This window comes from Scyliorhinus torazame, chromosome 31 (assembly GCF_047496885.1).
Source record: "Scyliorhinus torazame isolate Kashiwa2021f chromosome 31, sScyTor2.1, whole genome shotgun sequence".
NCBI classification, from domain to species: Eukaryota; Metazoa; Chordata; class Chondrichthyes; order Carcharhiniformes; family Scyliorhinidae; genus Scyliorhinus; species Scyliorhinus torazame.
In genome coordinates, this window is record NC_092737.1 from 22,247,563 (window position 1) to 22,268,591 (window position 21,029).

The 21,029-nt window shown below is 54.8% G+C and overlaps 1 protein-coding gene across 2 annotated transcripts in view; it reads left to right on the plus strand.

Moving 5' to 3' along the window:
* The window catches only part of cldn15a (claudin 15a), a 223,035-nt gene that overhangs the window by 190,315 nt on the left and 11,691 nt on the right, over positions 1-21,029 (plus strand). For both annotated transcript variants that reach the window (XM_072493474.1, XM_072493475.1), the window contains exons 2-3: positions 9,755-9,919; positions 16,476-16,557. In XM_072493474.1, the coding sequence (XP_072349575.1) occupies positions 9,755-9,919; positions 16,476-16,557 (247 nt within the window). The remainder of the gene's footprint in view (positions 1-9,754; positions 9,920-16,475; positions 16,558-21,029) is intronic.

Consider the following 21,029-nt stretch of genomic DNA (forward strand, 5'->3'; position numbering starts at 1 on the left):
GCTGGAGTGTGTTTTATATTTGGGGATTTATTGACTTTTTTCCCCGGCGGTAACCCTGAAGCCACGGAAAGAGGACCACAACAGTCCTGGTGTAAACACGGCGACTCTGACCTGACGTCAGGAATCTCAGCGCTGCCTGCCCCAGGTCAGCGAGAGAGAGCAGTGAGGCTGCCCCTCCCAGACCTGAACTAGGGTGCAGGTATACCCACTGTGCTGTTAGGGAGGGCGTCCCAGGATATTGACCCAGCGACAGTGAAGGAACGGCCGATATATTTCCAAGTCCGGGCCGTGAGTGACTCGGAGGGGAACCTCCAGGCGGTGGGGTTCCCAGGTATCTGCTGCCCTTGTCCCTCTAGATGGTAGATGTGAAAGAGAAACTGCTGGAAAATCTCAGCAGGTCCGGCAGCATCTGTAGGGAGAGATAAGAGATAACGTTTTGAGTCCGATGATTCTTTGTCATAGATGAAATGAAATGAAAATCGCTTATTGTCACAAGTAGGCGTCGAATGAAGTTACCGTGAAAAGCCCCTAGTCGCCACATTCCGGCGCCCGTTCGGGGAGGCTGGTACGGGAATTGAACCGTGCTGCTGGCCTGCCTTGGTCTGCTTTAAAAGCCAGCTATTTAGCCCTGTGCTAAGCCAGCCCCTAGATGGTAGAGGCCGTGGATTTGGAAGGTGCTGCCCAAGGAGCCTTGGTGAGTTGCTGCAGTGCATCTTGTAGATGGGACACACGGCTGCCACTGTGCGTCGGTGGGGGGGGGGGGGGGGGGAGGAATGTTTGTGGAAGGGGAGCAATCAAGCGGGGCTGCTTTGTCCTGGATGGTGTCGAGCTTCTTGAGTGTTGTTGGAGCTGTGCTCATCCAGGCAAGTGGAGAGTATTCCCTCACACTCCTGACTTGTGCCGTGTAGATGGTGGACAGGCTTTGAGGGGGTCAGGAGGTGAGTTCCTCTCCGCAGGATTCCCAGCCTCTGACCTGCCCTGGTAGCCACAGTATTTATGTGACTGGGTCCAGTTCAGTTTCTGATCAATGGTAACCCCCAGGATGTTGATTGTGGGCGATTCAGCGAAAATAACGCCATCGAATGCCAAAGGGTTGGATCCTCTCTTGTCGGAGATGGTGATTGCCCGACCCCTGTGTCGCATCACAACAACATTTCACGCTTCATAGAATTTACCGTGCAGAAGGAGGCCATTCGGCCCATCGAGTCTGCACCGGCTCTTGGAAAGAGCACCCTACCCAAGGTCCACACCTTCACCCTATCCCCATAACCCAGTAACCCCACCCAACCCAACACTAAGGGCAATTTTGGACACTAAGGGCAATTTATCACGGCCAATCCACCTAACCTGCACATCTTTGGACTGTGGGAGGAAACCGGAGCACCCGGAGGAAACCCACGCACACACGGGGAGGACGTGCAGACTCCGCACAGACAGTGACCCAAGCCGGGAATCGACCCTGCGACCCTGGGAGCTGTGAAGCAATTGTGCTAACCACCGTGCTACTGTGCTTGAATACATTGTACAGTTCTTCAATATGGTTATTTAAATCTCGAACTTCCCATGTTACAACTGAAATGATACACGGGCCAAGAGGTTGATTACAGTCTGACCTGTTTACATATCATGCCCAATTAAACAGGAAATATTCATACACAATAACATGGGGAATGAACTATTGTGAGTGAAGAGCAGGAGTATCGGAGTATTTGCGAGATGAGGCCTTCACACTGTCTCCAAAAAACACGCCCAGGACATTTTACAATGACAAAGATGGCGCCGAATCCTCGCCGATTGTGGGACCGCAGCGGGATTCGGCGGGTCCGCGATCGACAAGCTGCAGCCGCACCGACACACTTCACTCCCGCCCGCGCGCACACACTCATCCCAGCCAACAAGGTGGCACTGGTTGTGCTGGAGCGCCCCCCCATTGGTGGGTCGGCGGCTGGGGTCAGAGGGCACCTAGGGGGGGTGGTGGTCTGAGGGGGACACCCGTAGGACCCGTGGCACTAAGGTCACAGTGGGTAGTCAGCTGCACGGCTGCCTTGCCGGATGCGTCAATGATGCCCCCGTGCCCGTCCACCCTGTCCCCACAGGCCACCCCCCGCTACTCCCCCGGCCCTGGCAGAAGCCCTACGGACAGCGGTACCACGGCCAGCATACAATAAAGCGCTCGTCAAGTATCCCGAATGTTGGTCTAATAGCTGCTCCGTGCTGTCGACAGCAATGTCCAGCGGTTATCTGAGAGTTTATTCCATATCGGATTGAATTCCTGCGATAAATCGGAATTGCCAGACAGGAGAATGATCAGCCTCTGATAAGACCATCAAATTATCACCAACTCGTAATAAAATCCGATCATATCATGCAATAAAATGCCACAGTATTACTGTGTAGCATCTCAGGACATGCTGTACGAGTCGACTGTAATGCAATCATTTAATGATAGTGAGGGTAATGAGGGATATCAGTGAAGGTTCCGCTGAGCTGATTGGCAGCAACCTTCAGCGTTCCCAGGATCACGAGCGAGAGCAGTGATGGGTAACTTCAGTGAGTGAGTGGGTCACGAGAGTGGACCTCCTTCATCTCAGTGAGCCGCAAGAGCAAATCAGGCTCGTTCACTAACCCTGAGCCCACGAATAAGATTAAATATATTTAACGCACGGCGAATATTTCACAGCGAGTTGTAGAATACGCCGACCCATTCATACGTGACTCGAACCATCGTCAACTTCAAATGATCAAAACAGAATAAATATTTACACTCTGTCCACCGCCGGCCTCAGGCTTTGAGATTTCCCGGCGTGAATGAAAGAGTGTCCACAGGTTATGAGGCAAAGATCTGAAGGTAAGGCGAATGTGAGAATCATTCAACTTGTACCTCCAGATATCAGTATCCGGTTATATCCATAGAACATAGACCATTACAGCGCAGTACAGCCCCTACGGCCCTCGAATTTAATTAAAGGCCCTCCTTTAATCCTCTTCCCATCAACCACCAGCCTGATCGGTTCTCAAATATTGACTGGGTCTGTGCATTTCCACTCTTAGAGAATACAGTGCCAATGAACCAGGACAGGTGTTAGATTTGGAGGTAGGTGAGCACTTTGGTGATAGTGACCACAATTCGGTGACATTTACTTTCGTGATGCTTTCAGGGCAAGAGTTATATCTGGGGGAAAGGCAATTATGATGCGATGAGGCAAGACTTAGGATGCATCGGATGGAGAGGAAAACTGCAGGGGATGGGCACAATGGAAATGTGGAGCTTGTTCAAGGAACAGCTACTGCGTGTCCTTGATAAGTATGTACCTGTCAGGCAGGGAGGAAGTGGTCGAGCGAGGGAACCGTGGTTTACTAAAGCAGTCGAAACACTTGTCAAGAGGAAGAAGGAGGCTTATGTAAAGATGAGACATGAAGGTTCAGTTCGGGCGCTCGAGAGTTACAAGTTAGCTAGGAAGGACCTAAAGAGAGAGTTAAGAAGAGCTAGGAGGGGACATGAGAAGTCTTTGGCAGGTAGGATCAAGGATAACCCTAAAGCTTTCTATAGATATGTCAGGAATAAACGAATGACTCAGGTAAGAGTAAGGCCAGTCAAGGACAGTAGTGGGAAGTTGTGCTTGGAGTCCGAGGAGATCGGAGAGGTGCTAAATGAATATTTTTCGTCAGTATTCACACAGGAAAAAGACAATGTTGTCGAGGAGAATACTGAGATTCAGGCTACTAGACTAGAAGGGCTTGAGGTTCATAAGGAGGAGGTGTTAGCAATTCTGGAAAGTGTGACAATCGATAAGTCCCCTGGGCCGGATGGGACTTAACCTAGGATTCTCTGGGAAGCTAGGGAGGAGATTGCTGAGCCTTTGGCTTTGATCTTTAAGTCATCTTTGTCTACAGGAATAGTGCCAGAAGACTGGAGGATAGCAAATGTTGTCCCCTTGTTCAAGAAGGGGAGTAGAGCAACCCCGGTAACTATAGACCAGTGAGCCTTACTTTTGTTGTGTGCAAAACCTTGGAAAGATTTATAAGAGATAGGATGTATAATTATCTGGAAAGGAATAATTTGATTAAAGACAGTCAACACGGTTTTGTGAAGGGTAGGTCGTGCCTCACAAACCTTATTGAGTTCTTTGAGAAGGTGACCAAACAGGTGGATGAGGGTAACGCAGTTGATGTGGTGTATATGGATTTCAGTAAAGCGTTTGATAAGGTTCCCCGTGGTAGGCTACTGCAGAAAATATGGAGGCATAGATTCAGGGAGATTTAGCAGTTTGGATCAGAAGTTGGCTAGCTGGAAGAAGACAAAGGGTGGTGGTTGATGGGAAATGTTCAGACTGGAGTCCAGTTACTAGTGGTGTACCACAAGGATCTGTTTTGGGGCCATTGCTGTTTGTCATTTTTATAAATGACCTGGAGGAGGGTGTAGAAGGATGGGTGAGCAAATCTGCAGATGACACTAAAGTTGGTGGAGTTGTGGACAGTGCGCAAGGATGTTACAAGTTACAGAGGGACATAGATAAACTGCAGCGCTGGGCTGAGAGGTGGCAAATGGAGTTTAATGCAGAAAAGTGTGAGGTGATTCATTTTGGAAGGAATAACAGGAAGACAGAGTACTGGGCTAATGGTAAGATTCTTGGCAGTGTGGATGAGCAGAGAGATCTCGGTGTCCATGTACATAGATCCCTGAAAGTTGCCACCCAGGTTGAGAGGGTTGTTAAGAAGGTGTACGGTGTGTTAGCTTTATTGGTCGAGGGATTGAGTTTCGGAGCCATGAGGTCATGTTGCAGCTGTACAAAACTCTGGTGCGGCCGCATTTGGATTATTGCGTGCAATTCTGGTCGCCGCATTACAGGAAGGATGTGGAAGCATTGGAAAGGGTGCAGAGGAGATTTACCAGAATGTTGCCTGGTATGGAGGGACGATCTTATGAGGAAAGGCTGAGGGACTTGAGGCTGTTTTCATTAGAGAGAAGAAGGTTAAGAGGTGACTTAATTGAGGCATACAAGTTGATCAGAGGATTGGATAGGGTGGACAGTGAGAGCCTTTTTCCTCGGATGGTGAAGTCTAGCACGAGGGGACATAGCTTTAAATTGAGGGGAGATAGATATAGGACAGATGTCAGAGGTAGGTTCTTTACTCAGAGAGTAGTGAGGGCGTGGAATGCCCTGCCTGCAACAGTAGTGGACACACCAACACTAAGGGCATTCAAATGGTCATTGGATAGACATATGGACGATAAGGGAATAGTGTAGATGGGCTTTAGAGCGGTTTCACGGGTCGGCGCAACATCGAGGGCCGAAGGGCCTGTACTGCGCTGTAATGTTCTATGTTCTATTTTCTGGCACTTGTCTGACGCTATCACAACGTGGCCGGCCTAGTATTTGATCCTATGGTGAGCCTTGACCCACATATTCTCACACCGTCCTTAAGATTCCCTATTTTTACCACCATAGCATCTTTGTTCTGTTGCTTGAGCACCTCGTTCGTGTCTTTGTGCCTGTGGCTATTTACAGTGCCATCCCACATTCTATCCGAGCTAACCTTATGACCATCCAAAACGCTGCTACCTGTGACCTTCCTCACAGCACATTCCATTCGCCCCTCGGCCCTCTGCTAGCTGAATCACGGTAGCTCCCAGTCCAGCAATGTCTTGATTTCAAATTTCCCAGTCTGGTTTACAAATCCTCTTTCAATTTAATCAACCTTTTGGGGGCCATTCTGTTGTTGTTCCACGTGGGAACTTTCAATCTCCTTGCCAACGTTGCCACCCTCAGCCACCCCCAGAAAGAGCAGCTCAATCCTTAAAGACTTTTCCGGCGTTTTCTCAAAGCTGGTATCTGTGTGTTGATCTGATTGGACACTGGGTATCTGTGTGTTGATCTGATTGGGCGCTGTATATCTGTGTGTGTTGATCTGATTGGGCGCTGTGTATCTGTGTGTTACTCTGATTGGGCGCTGGGTATCTGTGTGTTACTCTGATTGGGCGCTGGGTATCTGTGTGTTCATCTGATTGGGCGCTGGGTATCTGTGTGTTGATCTGATTGGGCGCTGGGTATCTGTGTGTCAATCTGATTGGGCGCTGGGTATCTGTGCATTGATCTGATTGGGCGCTGAGTATCTGTGTGTTGATATGATTGGGCGCTGGTATCTGTGTGTTCATCTGATTGGGCGCTGAGTATCTGTGTGTTGATATGGGCAGCAGGGTAGCATTGTGGAAAGCACAATTGCTTCACAGCTCCAGGGTCCCAGGTTCGATTCCGGCTTGGGTCACTGTCTGTGCGGAGTCTGCGCATCCTTCCAGTGTGTGCGTGGGTTTCCTCCGGGTGCTCCGGTTTCCTCCTACAGTCCAAAGTTGTGCAGGTTAGGTGGATTTGCCATGTTAAATTGCCCTTAGTGTCCACAATTGCCCTTAGTGTTGGGTGGGGTTACTGGGTTACGGGGATAGGGTGGAGGTGTTGGCCTTGGGTAGGGTGCTCTTTCCAAGAGCCGGTGCAGACTCGATGGGCCGAATGGCCTCCTTCTGCACTGTAAATTCTATGATATGATTGGGAGCTGGGTATCTGTGTGTCAATCTGATTGGGCGCTGGGTATCTGTGTGTCAATCTGATTGGGCACTGGGTATCTGTGTGTTGACCTGATTGGGTGCTGGGTATATGTGTGTCAATCTGATTGGGCGCTGGGTATATGTGTGTCAATCTGATTGGGCGCTGGGTATCTGTGTGTCAATCTGATTGGGCGCTGGATATCTGTGTGTCAATCTGATTGGGCGCTGGGTATATGTGTGTCAATCTGATTGGGCGCTGGGTATCTGTGTGTCAATCTGATTGGGCGCTGGGTATCTGTGTGTCAATCTGATTGGGCGCTGGATATCTGTGTGTCAATCTGATTGGGCACTGGGTATCTGTGTGTCAATCTGATTGGGCGCTGGATATCTGTGTGTCAATCTGATTGGGCACTGGGTATCTGTGTGTTGACCTGATTGGGTGCTGGGTATATGTGTGTCAATCTGATTGGGCGCTGGGTATCTGTGTGTCAATCTGATTGGGCGCTGGGTATCTGTGTGTCAATCTGATTGGGCACTGGGTATCTGTGTGTTGACCTGATTGGGTGCTGGGTATATGTGTGTCAATCTGATTGGGCGCTGGGTATCTGTGTGTCAATCTGATTGGGCGCTGGATATCTGTGTGTCAATCTGATTGGGCACTGGGTATCTGTGTGTCAATCTGATTGGGCGCTGGGTATCTGTGTGTCAATCTGATTGGGCGCTGGGTATCTGTGTGTTGATCTGATTGGGCGCTGGGTATCTGTGTGTCAATCTGATTGGGCGCTGGGTATCTGTGTGTTAATCTGATTGGGCGCTGGGTATCTGTGTGTTAATCTGATTGGGCGCTGGGTATCTGTGTGTCAATCTGATTGGGCGCTGGGTATCTGTGTGTCAATCTGATTGGGCGCTGGGTATCTGTGTGTCAATCTGATTGGGCGCTGGGTATCTGTGTGTTGATCTGATTGGGTGCTGGGTATCTGTGTGTTAATCTGATTGGGTGCTGGGCATCTGTGCGTTGATCTGATTGGGCGCTGGATATCTGTGTGTCATTCTGATTGGGCGCTGGATATCTGTGTGTCAATCTGATTGGGCGCTGGGTATCTGTGTGTCAATCTGATTGGGCGCTGGGTATCCGTGTGTCAATCTGATTGGGCGCTGGGTATCCGTGTGTCAATCTGATTGGGCGCTGGGTATCATAGATCAAAGAATTTACAGTGCAGAAGGAGGCCATTCGTCCCATCGAGTCTGCACCGGCTCTTTGAAAGAGCACCCTACCCAAGGCCAACACCTCCACCCTATCCCCATAACCCAGTAACCCCACCCAACACTAAGGGCAATTTATCACGGCCAATCCACCTAACCTGCACATCTTTGGACTGTGGGAGGAAACCGGAGCACCCGGAGGAAACCCACGCACACATGGGGGGAACGTGCTGACTCCGCACAGACAGTGACCCAAGCCGGGAATCGAACTTGGGACTCTGACACTGTGAAGCAATTGCGCAGTGCTCCGAAAGCGAGTGTTTGAAACAAACCTGTTTGACTTCAACCTGGTGTTGTAAGACTTCTTACTGTGCTCACCCCGTCCAACGCCGGCACCTCCACATCATGGCTTAATCTGATTGGGCACTGGGCATCCGTGTGTTCATCTGATTGGGCACTGGGCATCTGTGTGTCAATCTGATTGGGCGCTGGGTATCTGTGTGTTGATATGATTGGGCGCTGGATATCTGTGTGTTGATAAGATTGGGCGCTCGGTATCTGTGTGTTAATTTGATTGGGCGCTGGGTATTTGGGTGTTGATATGATTGGGCGCTGGGTATCTGTGTGTCAATCTGATTGGGCGCTGGGTATCTGTGTGTCAATCTGATTGGGCGCTGGGTATCTGTGTGTCAATCTGATTGGGCGCTGGGTATCTGTGTGTCAATCTGATTGGGCGCTGGGTATCTGTGTGTCAATCTGATTGGGCGCTGGGTATCAGTGTGTCAATCTGATTGGGCGCTGCGTATCTGGGTGTTGATATGATTGGGTGCTGGGTATCTGTGTGTCAATCTGATTGGGCGCTGGGTATCTGTGTGTCAATCTGATTGGGCGCTGGGTATCTGAGCAATGATCTGATTGGGCGCTGGGTATCTGTGTGTCAATCTGATTGGGCGCTGGGTATCTGAGCAATGATCTGATTGGGCGCTGGGTATCTGTGTGTTGATATGATTGGGCGCTGGATATCTGTGTGTTGATCTGATTGGGCGCTGGGTATCTGAGCAATGATCTGATTGGGCGCTGGGTATCTGTGTGTTGATATGATTGGGCGCTGGATATCTGTGTGTTGATCTGATTGGGCGCTGGGTATCTGAGCAATGATCTGATTGGGCGCTGGGTATCTGTGTGTTGATATGATTGGGCGCTGGGTATCTGCGTGTCAATCTGATTGGGCGCTGGATATCTGTGTGTCAATCTGATTGGGCGCTGGGTATCTGTCTGTTACTCTGATTGGGCGTTGGGTATCTGTGTGTCAATCTGATTGGGCGCTGGGTATCTGTGTGTTACTCTGATTGGGTGCTGGGTATCTGTGCATTGATCTGATTGGGTGGTGGTTATCTGTGTGTCAATCTGATTGGGTGCTGGGTATCTGTCTGTTACTCTGATTGGGCGTTGGGTATCTGTGTGTCAATCTGATTGGGCGCTGGGTATCTGTGTGTTACTCTGATTGGGTGCTGGGTATCTGTGCATTGATCTGATTGGGTGGTGGTTATCTGTGTGTCAATCTGATTGGGTGCTGGGTATCTGTGTGTTACTCTGATTGGGCGCTGTGTATCTGTGCATTGATCTGATTGGGTGGTGGTTATCTGTGTGTCAATCTGATTGGGTGCTGGGTATCTGTCTGTTACTCTGATTGGGCGTTGGGTTTCTGTGTGTCAATCTGATTGGGCGCTGGGTATCTGTGTGTTACTCTGATTGGGTGCTGGGTATCTGTGTGTTACTCTGATTGGGCGCTGGGTATCTGTGTGTCACTCTGATTGGGCGCTGGGTACCTGTGTGTTACTCTGATTGGGCGCTGGGTATCTGTGTGTTACTCTGATTGGGTGCTGGGTATTTGTGTGTCACTCTGATTGGGCGCTGGGTGTGGGGAACGATGGGCATTGGCCTCTGTGTTCGCGATGATCCTGGGCTGAATTGAGCTCTGGATTCTCAGCCTGATTTTGATGTCTCCAGATTATGTGCGTGCCTCCCAGGCCCTAATGATCATCTCCATACTGATGGGATTTTTTGCTGCCATCATCACCCTGTTTGGCCTGCAGTGCACCTTATTGGGTAACACCGACCCCATCGTGAAAGCCAAGATTGCGACGGCTGGAGGAGCTCTGTTCATTGTGGCGGGTGAGTGTGCAGGGTGGGTGGGTGTGTGGGCAGGGTGGGTGGGTGTGTGGGCAGGGTGGGTGGGTGTGTGGGCAGGGTGGGTGGGTGTGTGGGCAGGGTGGGTGAGTGGGCAGGGTGGGTGGGTATGTGGGCAGGGTGGGTGTGTGGGCAGGGTGGGTGAGTGGGCAGGGTGGGTGAGTGGGCAGGGTGGGTGAGTGGGCAGAGTGGGTGGGTGTGTGGGCAGTGTGGGTGAGTGGGCAGGGTGGGTGGGTGTGTGGGCAGGGTGTGTGGGCAGTGTGGGTGGCTGAGTGGGCAGGGTGGGTGAGTGGGCAGGGTGGGTGGGTGAGTGGGCAGAGTGGGTGGGCATGTGGGTAGGGTGGGTGGGTGTGTGGGCAGGGTGGTGGGTGTGTGGGCAGGGTGGGTGAGTGGGCAGGGTGGGTGAGTGGGCAGAGTGGGTGGGTGAGTGGGCAGGGTGGGTGGGTGTGTGGGCAGGTTGGGTGAGTGGGCAGGGTGGGTGCGTGAGTGGGCAAGGTGGGTGAGTGGGCAAGGTGGGTGTGTGGGCAGGGTGTGTGGGTGTGTGGGAAGGTGGGTGGGTGAGTGGGCAGGGTGGGTGGGTGACTGGGCAAGGTGGGTGAGTGGGCAGGGTGTGTGGGTGTGTGGGAAGGTGGGTGGGTGAGTGGGCAGGGTCGGTACGTGAGTGGGCAGGGTGGGTGGGTGAGTGGGCAGGGTCGGTACGTGAGTGGGCAGAGTGGGTGGGTGAGTGGGCAGGGTGGGTGGGTGAGTGGGCAGGGTGGGTGCGTGAGTGGGCAGGGTGGGTGCGTGAGTGGGCAGAGTGGGCAGAGTGGGTGGGGTGGGTGGGTGAATGGGCAGGGTGGGTGCATGAGTGGGCAGGGTGGGTGGGTGTGTGGGCAAGGTGGGTGTGTGGGCAGAGTGGGTGGGTGAGTGGGCAGGGTGGGTGGGTGAGTGGGCAGGGTGGGTGGGTGGGCAGAGTGGGTGGGTGAGTGGGCAGAGTGGGTGCGTGAGTGGGCAGGGTGGGTGGGTGAGTGGGCAGGGTGGGTGGGTGTGTGGGCAGGGTGGGTGGGTGTGTGGGCAGGGTGGGTGGGTGTGTGGGCAGGGTGGGTGGGTGAGTGGGCAGGGTGGGTGGGTGAGTGGGCAGGGTGGGTGGGTGAGTGGGCAGGGTGGGTGGGTGGGTGAGTGGGCAGGGTGGGTGGGTGAGTGGGCAGAGTGGGTGGGTGAGTGGGCAGAGTGGGTGGGTGAGTGGGCAGGGTGGGTGGGTGAGTGGGCAGAGTGGGTGGGTGAGTGGGCAGGGTGGGTGGGTGAGTGGGCAGGGTGGGTGAGTGGGCAGGGTGGGTGGGTGTGTGGGCAGAGTGGGTGGGTGAGTGGGCAGGGTGGGTGGGTGTGTGGGAAGGTTGGTGGGTGAGTGGGCAAGGTGGGTGGGTGGGTGTGTGGGCAGGGTGGGTGGGCGAGAGGGCAGGGTGGGTGGGTGAGTGGGAAGGTTGGTGGGTGAGTGGGCAGGGTGGGTGGGTGAGTGGGCAGGGTGGGTGGGTGAGAGGGCAGGGTGGGTGGGTGAGTGGGCAGGGTGGGTGGGTGAGAGGGCAGGGTGTGTGGGTGTGTGGGAAGGTTGGTGGGTGAGTGGGCAGGGTGGGTGGGTGTGTGGGAAGGTTGGTGGGTGAGTGGGCAGGGTGGGTGGGTGCGTGGGAAGGTTGGTGGGTGAGTGGGCAGAGTGGGTGGGTATGTGGGCAGGGTGGGTGGGTGAGAGGGCAGGGTGGGTGGGTGTGGGCAGGGTGGGTGGGTGAGAGGGCAGGGTGGGTGGGTGTGTGGGCAGGGTGGGTGTGTGGGAAGGTTGGTGGGTGAGTGCGCAGGGTGGGTGGGTGTGTGGGCAGGGTGGGTGGGTGAGAGGGCAGGGTGGGTGGGTGTGTGGGCAGGGTGGGTGGGTGAGTGGGCAGGGTGGGCGGGTGTGTGGGAAGGTTGGTGGGTGAGTGGGCAGGGTGGGTGGGTGAGTGGGCAAGGTGGGTGTGTGGGAAGGTTGGTGGGTGAGTGGGCAGGGTGGGTGCGTGGGCAGAGTGCGTGGGTGTGTGGGCAGGGTGGGTGGGTGAGAGGGCAGGGTGGGTGGGTGGGTGGGCAGGGTGGGCGGGTGTGGGCAGAGTGGGTGGGTGAGTGGGCAAGGTGGGTGTGTGGGTAGGGTGGGTGGGTGAGTGGGCAGAGTGGGTGGGTGAGTGGGCAAGGTGGGTGGGTGAGTGGGCAAGGTTGGTGGGTGAGTGGGCAAGGTGGGTGTGTGGGCAGGATGGGTGAGTGGGCAGAGTGGGTGTGTGTGTGGGTAGGGTGGGTGTGTGTGTGGGTAGGGTGGGTGGGTGAGTGGGCAGGGTGGGCGGGTGTGTGGGCAGAGTGGGTGGGTGAGTGGGCAAGGTGGGTGTGTGGGCAGGGTGGGTGGGAGTGTGGACAAGGTGGGTGGGTGAGTGGGCAGAGTGGGTGGGTGAGTGGGCAAGGTGTGTGAGTGGGCAGAGTGGGTGGGTGAGTGGGCAGAGTGGGTGGGTGAGTGGGCAGGGTGGGTGGGTGTGTGGGCAAGGTGGGTGTGTGGGCAGAGTGGGTAGGTGGGTGGGCAAGGTGGGTGGGTGTGTGGGCAGGGTGGGTGGGTGTGTGGGCAAGGTGGGTGTGTGGGCAGAGTGGGTAGGTGGGTGGGCAAGGTGGGTGGGTGAGTGGGCAGGGTGGGTGGGTGTGTGGGCAAGGTGGGTGTGTGGGTAGAGTGGGTGGGTGAGTGGGCAGAGTGGGTGGGTGAGTGGGCAGGGTGGGTGGGTGAGTGGGCAGGGTGTGTGTGTGTGCAGAGTGGGTGGGTGAGTGGGCAGAGTGGGTGCGTGAGTGGGCCAGGTGGGTGGGTGAGTGGGCAGGGTGGGTGCGTGAGTGGGCAGGGTGGGTGGGAGGGTGGGCAGGGTGGGTGGGTGAGTGGGCAGGATGGGTGCGTGAGTGGGCAGGGTGGGTGGGTGGGTGGGCAGGGTGGGTGGGTGGGTGGGCAGGGTGGGTGGGTGGGTGGGCAGGGTGGGTGGGTGAGTGGGCAGGGTGGGTGGGTGAGTGGGTAGAGTGGGTGGGTGAGTGGGCAGGGTGGGTGGGTGAGTGGGCAGGGTGGGTGAGTGGGCAGGGTGGGTGGGTGAGTGGGCAGGGTGGGTGGGTGTGTGGGAAGGTTGGTGGGTGTGTGGGCAGGGTGGGTGGGTGTGTGGGCAGGGTGGGTGGGTGAGAGGGCAGGGTGTGTGGGTGTGTGGGAAGGTTGGTGGGTGAGTGGGCAGGGTGGGTGGGTGAGTGGGCAGGGTGGGTGGGTGAGAGGGCAGGGTGTGTGGGTGTGTGGGAAGGTTGGTGGGTGAGTGGGCAGGGTGGGTGGGTGTGTGGGAAGGTTGGTGGGTGAGTGGGCAGGGTGGGTGGGTGTGTGGGAAGGTTGGTGGGTGAGTGGGCAGAGTGGGTGGGTGTGTGGGCAGGGTGGGTGGGTGGGTGTGTGGGCAGGGTGGGTGGGTGTGTGGGCAGGGTGGGTGGGTGAGAGGGCAGGGTGGGTGGGTGTGTGGGCAGGGTGGGTGGGTGAGTGGGCAGGTTGGGTGGGTGTGTGGGAAGGTTGGTGGGTGAGTGGGCAGGGTGGGTGGGTGTGTGGGCAGGGTGGGTGGGTGTGTGGGCAAGGTGGGTGGTTGAGTGGGCAGAGTGGGTGTGTGAGTGGGCAAGGTGGGTGAGTGGGCAGAGTGGGTGGGTGAGTGGGCAGAGTGGGTGGGTGAGTGGGCAGGCTGGGTGGGTGTGTGGGCAAGGTGGGTGAGTGAGTGGGCAAGGTGGGTGGGTGTGTGGGCAAGGTGGGTGGGTGAGTGGGCAGAGTGGGTGGGTGAGTGGGCAGGCTGGGTGGGTGTGTGGGCAAGGTGGGTGAGTGAGTGGGCAAGGTGGGTGGGTGTGTGGGCAAGGTGGGTGGGTGAGTGGGCAGAGTGGGTGGGTGAGTGGGCAAGGTGGGTGAGTGGGCAGGGTGGGTGGGTGAGTGGGCAGGGTGGGTGGGTGAGAGGGCAGGGTGGGTGGGTGTGTGGGCAAGGTGGGTGGGTGAGTGGGCAAGGTGGGTGGGTGTGTGGGCAATGTGGGTGGGTGAGTGGGCAGAGTGGGTGGGTGAGTGGGCAAGGTGGGTGAGTGGGCAGGATGGGTGGGTGAGTGGGCAGGGTGGGTGGGTGAGAGGGCAGGGTGGGTGGGTGTGTGGGCAAGGTGGGTGGGTGAGTGGGCAAGGTGGGTGGGTGTGTGGGCAAGGTGGGTGGGTGAGTGGGCAGAGTGGGTGGGTGAGTGGGCAAGGTGGGTGAGTGGGCAGGGTGGGTGCGTGAGTGGGCAGGGTGGGTGCGTGAGTGGGCAGGGTGGGTGGGTGAGTGGGCAGAGTGGGTGGGTGGGCAGGGTGGGTGAGAGGGCAGGGTGGGTGGGTGTGTGGGCAAGGTGGGTGGGTGAGTGGGCAAGGTGGGTGGGTGTGTGGGCAAGGTGGGTGGGTGAGTGGGCAGAGTGGGTGGGTGAGTGGGCTAGGTGGGTGAGTGGGCAGGGTGGGTGGGTGAGTGGGCAGGGTGGGTGCATGAGTGGGCAGGGTGGGTGGGTGAGTGGGCTGAGTGGGTGGGTGAGTGGGCAGGGTGGGTGGGTGAGTGGGCAGGTTGGGTGGGTGAGTGGGCATGGCGGGTGCATGAGTGGGAAGGGTGGGTGGGTGTGTGGGCAGGGTGGGTGGGTGTGTGGGCAGGGTGGGTGTGTGGGCAGAGTGGGTGGGTGAGTGGGCAAGGTGGGTGTGTGGGAAGGTTGGTGTGTGAGTGGGCAGGGTGGGTGGGTGAGAGGGCAGGGTGGGTGGGTGAGTGGGCATGGTGGGTGGGTGTGTGGGCAAGGTGGGTGGGTGTGTGGGCAGAGTGGTTGGGTGAGTGGGCAGAGTGGGTGGGTGTATGGGCAGAGTGGGTGGGTGAGTGGGCAGAGTGGGTGGGTGTATGGGCAGAGTGGGTGGGTGAGTGGGCAGAGTGGGTGGGTGTATGGGCAGAGTGGGTGGGTGAGTGGGCAGAGTGGGTGGGTGTATGGGCAGAGTGGGTGGGTAGAGTGGGCAGAGTGGGTGGGTGTATGGGCAAGGTGGGTGGGTGTGTGGGCAAGGTGGGTGGGTGTATGGGCAAGGTGGGTGGTTGTGTGGGCAATGTGGGTGGGTGTATGTGCAAGGTGGGTGGGTGAGCTGTACTGTGTGAGAGGGGAGGGCCATCTACTGGGGGCGAGGGGGCGAGCGATAGGGGCATGAACTGGAGGGGCTGCACTGAGAGGTGGGTTTGGGGGTTGTGAGGTGGATGAGTGAGAATTAGGGGTGTGACAAATTGGGCGTTGTGAGCTTGGGGTGGTCCTCAGTTGGGTGGGTGTGAGTTGGGGAGTGTGAGTTGGATGGGCATGTGTGTTGGTGAGTGTGAGTTGGTGAGTGTGAGTTGGATGAGGAAGTGGGTTGGTGAGTGTGAGTTGGTGAGTGTGAGTTGGATGGGGTGTGAGTTGATGAGTGTGATTTGGATGGGGTGTGAGTTGGATGTGGGAGTGCGTTGGTGAGTGTGAGTTGGGGTGTGTGAGTTGGAGGGGGTGTGAGTTGGTGAGTTGCTGGGTGTGAATTAGATAGGGGGTGAGTTGGTGAGTGTGAGTTGGTGAGTGTGAGTTCGATGGGGGTGAGTTGGTGAGTGTGATTTGGTGAGTGTGAGTTTGACGGGGTTGAGTTGGTGAGAGTGAGCTGGATAGTTGGATGGGGTATGAGTTGGTGAGTGTGAGATGGTTGGGGTGTGAGTTGATGAGTGTGGGTTTGGAGGGGATGAGTGGTAAGTGTGAGCTGGACAGGGATGTGAATTCGTGAGTGTGAGTTGGTTGGGGGTGCAAGTTGATGAGTGTGAGTTGGTTGGGGGTGTAAGTTAGTGAGTGTGAGTTGGACGGGGGGTGAGTTGGTGAGTGTGAGTTGGACGGGGGGTGAGTTGGTGAGTGTGAGTTGGATGGGGGGTGAGATGGACGGAGGGTGAGTTGGACGTGGGTGTGAGTTGGGAAGTGGGAGTTGGACGGGTGTGCAAGTTGGGGAGTGTGAGTTGGAGAGGGGGGTGATTTGGACAGGGGTGTGAATTGGTGAGTGTGAGTTGGACGGGGTGTGCGGTGGGTGGAGAGTGAGTTGGACGGGGGGTGGATTGGATGGCGGTGTGAGTTGGGGAGTGTGAGTTGGATGGGGGGTGAGTTGGTGAGTGTGAGTTGGACGGGAGTGTGAGTTAGTGAGTGTGAATTGGGCGGGGGTGTGAGTTGGTGAGCGTGAGTTGGATGGGTGTGTGAGTTGGTGAGTGTGAGTTGGACAGGTGTGTGAGTTGGTGAGTGTGAAGTGGGTGGGGGGTGATTGGTGAGTGTGAATTGGGCGGGGGTGTGAGTTGGTGAGCGTGAGTTGGATGGGCGTGTGAGTTGGTGAGTGTGAGTTGGACAGGTGTGTGAGTTGGTGAGTGTGAAGTGGGTGGGGGGTGATTGGTGAGTGTGTGTTGGATGGGGTGTGAGTTGGTGAGTGTGAACTCTCCGCTCTCTCTGCATACCTGTAAGTATTAATTCTGTCTTTTCCCTCCAGCTCTTTGTGCAATGGTCCCAGTTTCCTGGTACGCCTACAATGTGACAGTTCAGTTTTATGATCCCCTCTATCATGGAACCAAGTAAGTTTTCTGCTTTACTGTGAGCAAAAAATTCAGAGATATTCAGGCAAATGCCTTTGCAAAATGTGGAGATCGTACAATGGCTAAACATTGATGTGATAGTGTGGAGACACAGATTAACTGGAATGTGTGTGACCGTGTGGGGGTACAGTTTAACTGGAGTGTGTGTGTGAGACAGTGTGGCACAGTTTAACTGGAGTGTGTGACAGTGTGGGGATACAGTCTAACTGGAGGGTCTATGTGTGACCGTGTGGGGATACAGTTTAACTGGAGTGTGTGTGTGAGACAGTGTGGCACAGTTTAACTGGAGTGTGTGACAGTGTGGGGATACAGTCTAACTGGAGGGTCTATGTGTGACCGTGTGGAGACACAGATTAACTGGAATGTGTGTGACACTGTGGGGATACAGTCTAACTGGAGTGTGTGTGTGAGACAGTGTGGCACAGTTTAACTGGAGTGTGTGTGAGACAGTGTGGCACAGTTTAACTGGAGTGTGTGACAGTGTGGGGATACAGTCTAACTGGAGGGTCTATGTGTGACCGTGTGGAGACACAGATTAACTGGAGTGTGTATGTGTGACAGTGTGGGGGTACAGTCTAACTGGAGGGTCTATGTGTACCGTGTGGGGACACAGTCTAACTGAAGTGCGTGTGTGTAACAGTGTGGGGACACAGTTTAACTGGAGTGTGTATGTGTGACAGTGTGGGGACACAGTTTAACTGGAGTGTGCGTGTGACAGTGTGGGGACACAGTTTAACTGGAGTGTGTGTGTGTGACAGTGTGGGGACACAGTTTAACTGGAGTGTGTGTGTGACAGTGTGGGGACACTGTTTAACTGGAGTGTGTGTGAGACAGTGGGGGAACACAGTTTAACTGGAGTGTGTGTGTGTGACAGTGTGGGGGCACAGTCTAACTGGATTGTGTGTGTGTGACAGTGTGGGGATACAGTTTAACTGGAGTGTGTGTGTGACAATGTGGGGGCACAGATTAACTGGAGTGTGTGTGTGACAGTGTGGGACACAGTTTAACTGGAGTGTGTGTGTGTGACAGTGTGGGGGCACAGTCTAACTGGAGTGTGTGTGTGTGACAGTGTGGGGATACAGTTTAACTGGAGTGTGTGTGTGACAATGTGGGGGCACAGATTAGCTGGAGTGTGTGTGTGTGACAGTGTGGGGGCACAGTTTAACTGGAATGTGTGTGTGTGAGTGTGGGGACACGGTTTAACTGGAGTGTGTGTGTGAGACAGTGTGGGGATACAGTCTAACTGGAGTGTGTGTGTGTGACAATGTGGGGGCACAGTCTAATTGGAATGTGTGTGTGACAGTGTGGGATCACAGTTCAACTGGTGTGTGTGTGACAGTGTGGGGACACAGTTTAACTGGAGTGTGTGTGTGTGACAGTGTGGGGGCACAGATTAACTGCAGTGTGTGTGTGTGACAGTGTGGGGGTACAGTTTAACTGGAGTGTGTGTGTGTGTGTGTGACAGTGTGGGTGTACAGTTTAACTGGAGTGTGTGTGTGAGACAGTGTGGGGATACAGTCTCACTGGAGTGTGTGTGTGTGACAGTGTGGGGACACAGTTTAACTGGAGTGTGTGTGTGACAGTGTGGGGACACAGTTTAACTGGTGTGTGTGTGTGACAGTGTGGGGACACAGTTTAACTGGTGTGTGTGTGTGACAGTGTGGGGACACAGTTTACCTGGAGTGTGTGTGTGTGTGGCAGTGTGGGGGCACAGTTTAACTGGAGTGTGTGTGTGTGACAGTGTGGGGACACAGTTTAACTGGAGTGTGTGTGTGAGACAGTGTGCGGACGCAGTTTTACTGGAGTGTGTGTGTGTGACAGTGTGGGGACACGGAATAACTGGAGTGTCTGTGTGAGACAGTGTGGGGACTCAGTTTAACTGGAGTGTGTGTGTGTGACAGTGTGGGGACACAGTTTAACTGGAGTGTTTGTGCGTGTGACAGTGTGGGGACACAGTTTAACTGGAGTGTGTTTGTGTGACAGTGTGGGGTCACAGTCTAACTGGAGTGTGTGTGTGTGACAGTGTGGGGGCACAGTTTAACTGGAGTGTTTGTGCGTGTGTCAGTGTGGGGACACAGTTTAACTGGAGTGTGTTTGTGTGACAGTGTGGGGTCACAGTCTAACTGGAGTGTGTGTGTGTGACAGTGTGGGGGCACAGTTTAACTGGAGTGTGTGTGTGACAGTGTGGGGACACAGTTTAACTGGAGTGTGTGTGTGTGACAGTGTGGGGGCACAGTTTAACTGGAGTGTGTGTGTGTGACAGTGTGGGGGCACAGGTTAACTGGAGTGTTTGTGCGTGTGACAGTGTGGGGATACAGTTCAACGGGAATGTGTGTGTGTGACAGTGTGGGACACCGTTTCACTGGAGTGTGTGTGTGTGACAGTGTGGGGACACAGTTTAACTGTAGTGTGTGTGTGTGACAGTGTGGGGACACAGTTTAACTGGAGTGTGTGTGTGAGACAGTGTGGGGGCACAGTTTAACAGGAGTGTGTGTGTGTAACAGTGTGGGGACACAGGTTAACTGGAGTGTGTGTGTGTGACAGTGTGGGGGCACAGTTTCACAGGAGTGTGTGTGTGTGTGACAGTGTGGGGACACAGTTTAACTGGAGTGTGTGGGTGTGACAGTGTGAGGACACAGTTTAACTGGGGTGTGACAGTGTGGGGCCACAGTTTAACTGGAGTGTGTGTGTGACAGTGTGGGGGACACAGTCTAACTGGAATGTGTGTGTGACAGTGTGGGGATACAGTTTAACTGGAGTGTGTGTGTGACAGTGTGGGGCCACAGTTTAACTGGAGTGTATGTGTGACAGTGTGGGGGACACAGTCTAACTGGAATGTGTGTGTGACAGTGTGGGGATACAGTTTAACTGGAGTGTATGTGTGTGACAGTGTGGGGACACAGTTTAACTGGAGTGTGTGTGTGACCGTGTGGGGACACAGTTTAACTGGAGTGTGTGTGCGTGACAGTGTGGGGGACACAGTTTAACTGGAGTGTGTGTGACAGTGTGGGGGCACAGTTTAACTGGAGTGTGTTTGTGCGTGTGACAGTGTGGGGGTACAGTTTAACTGGAGTGTGTGTGCGTGACAGTGTGGGGACACAGTTTAACTGGAGTGTGTGTGTGGCAGTGTGGGGACACAGTTTAACTGGAGTATGTGTGTGTGACAGTGTGGGGACACAGTTTAACTGGAGTGTGTGTGTGTGACCGTGTGGGGACACAGTCTAACTGGTGTGTGTGTGTGTGTGACAGTGTGGGGGCACAGTTTAACTGGAGTGTGTGTGTGTGACAGTGTGGGGGCACAGTTTAACTGGAGTGTGTGTGTGTGACAGTGTGGGGGCACAGGTTAACTGGAGTGTTTGTGCGTGTGACAGTGTGGGGATACAGTTCAACGGGAATGTGTGTGTGTGACAGTGTGGGACACCGTTTCACTGGAGTGTGTGTGTGTGACAGTGTGGGGACACAGTTTAACTGTAGTGTGTGTGTGTGACAGTGTGGGGACACAGTTTAACTGGAGTGTGTGTGTGAGACAGTGTGGGGGCACAGTTTAACAGGAGTGTGTGTGTGTAACAGTGTGGGGACACAGGTTAACTGGAGTGTGTGTGTGTGACAGTGTGGGGGCACAGTTTCACAGGAGTGTGTGTGTGTGTGACAGTGTGGGGACACAGTTTAACTGGAGTGTGTGGGTGTGACAGTGTGAGGACACAGTTTAACTGGGGTGTGACAGTGTGGGGCCACAGTTTAACTGGAGTGTGTGTGTGACAGTGTGGGGGACACAGTCTAACTGGAATGTGTGTGTGACAGTGTGGGGATACAGTTTAACTGGAGTGTGTGTGTGACAGTGTGGGGCCACAGTTTAACTGGAGTGTATGTGTGACAGTGTGGGGGACACAGTCTAACTGGAATGTGTGTGTGACAGTGTGGGGATACAGTTTAACTGGAGTGTATGTGTGTGACAGTGTGGGGACACAGTTTAACTGGAGTGTGTGTGTGACCGTGTGGGGACACAGTTTAACTGGAGTGTGTGTGCGTGACAGTGTGGGGGACACAGTTTAACTGGAGTGTGTGTGACAGTGTGGGGGCACAGTTTAACTGGAGTGTGTTTGTGCGTGTGACAGTGTGGGGGTACAGTTTAACTGGAGTGTGTGTGCGTGACAGTGTGGGGACACAGTTTAACTGGAGTGTGTGTGTGGCAGTGTGGGGACACAGTTTAACTGGAGTATGTGTGTGTGACAGTGTGGGGACACAGTTTAACTGGAGTGTGTGTGTGTGACCGTGTGGGGACACAGTCTAACTGGTGTGTGTGTGTGTGTGACAGTGTGGGGGCACAGTTTAACTGGAGTGTGTGTGTGTGACAGTGTGGGGACACAGTTTAACTGGAGTGTGTGTGAGACAGTGTGGGGGACACAGTCTAACTGGAATGTGTGTGTGACAGTGTGGGGATACAGTTTAAC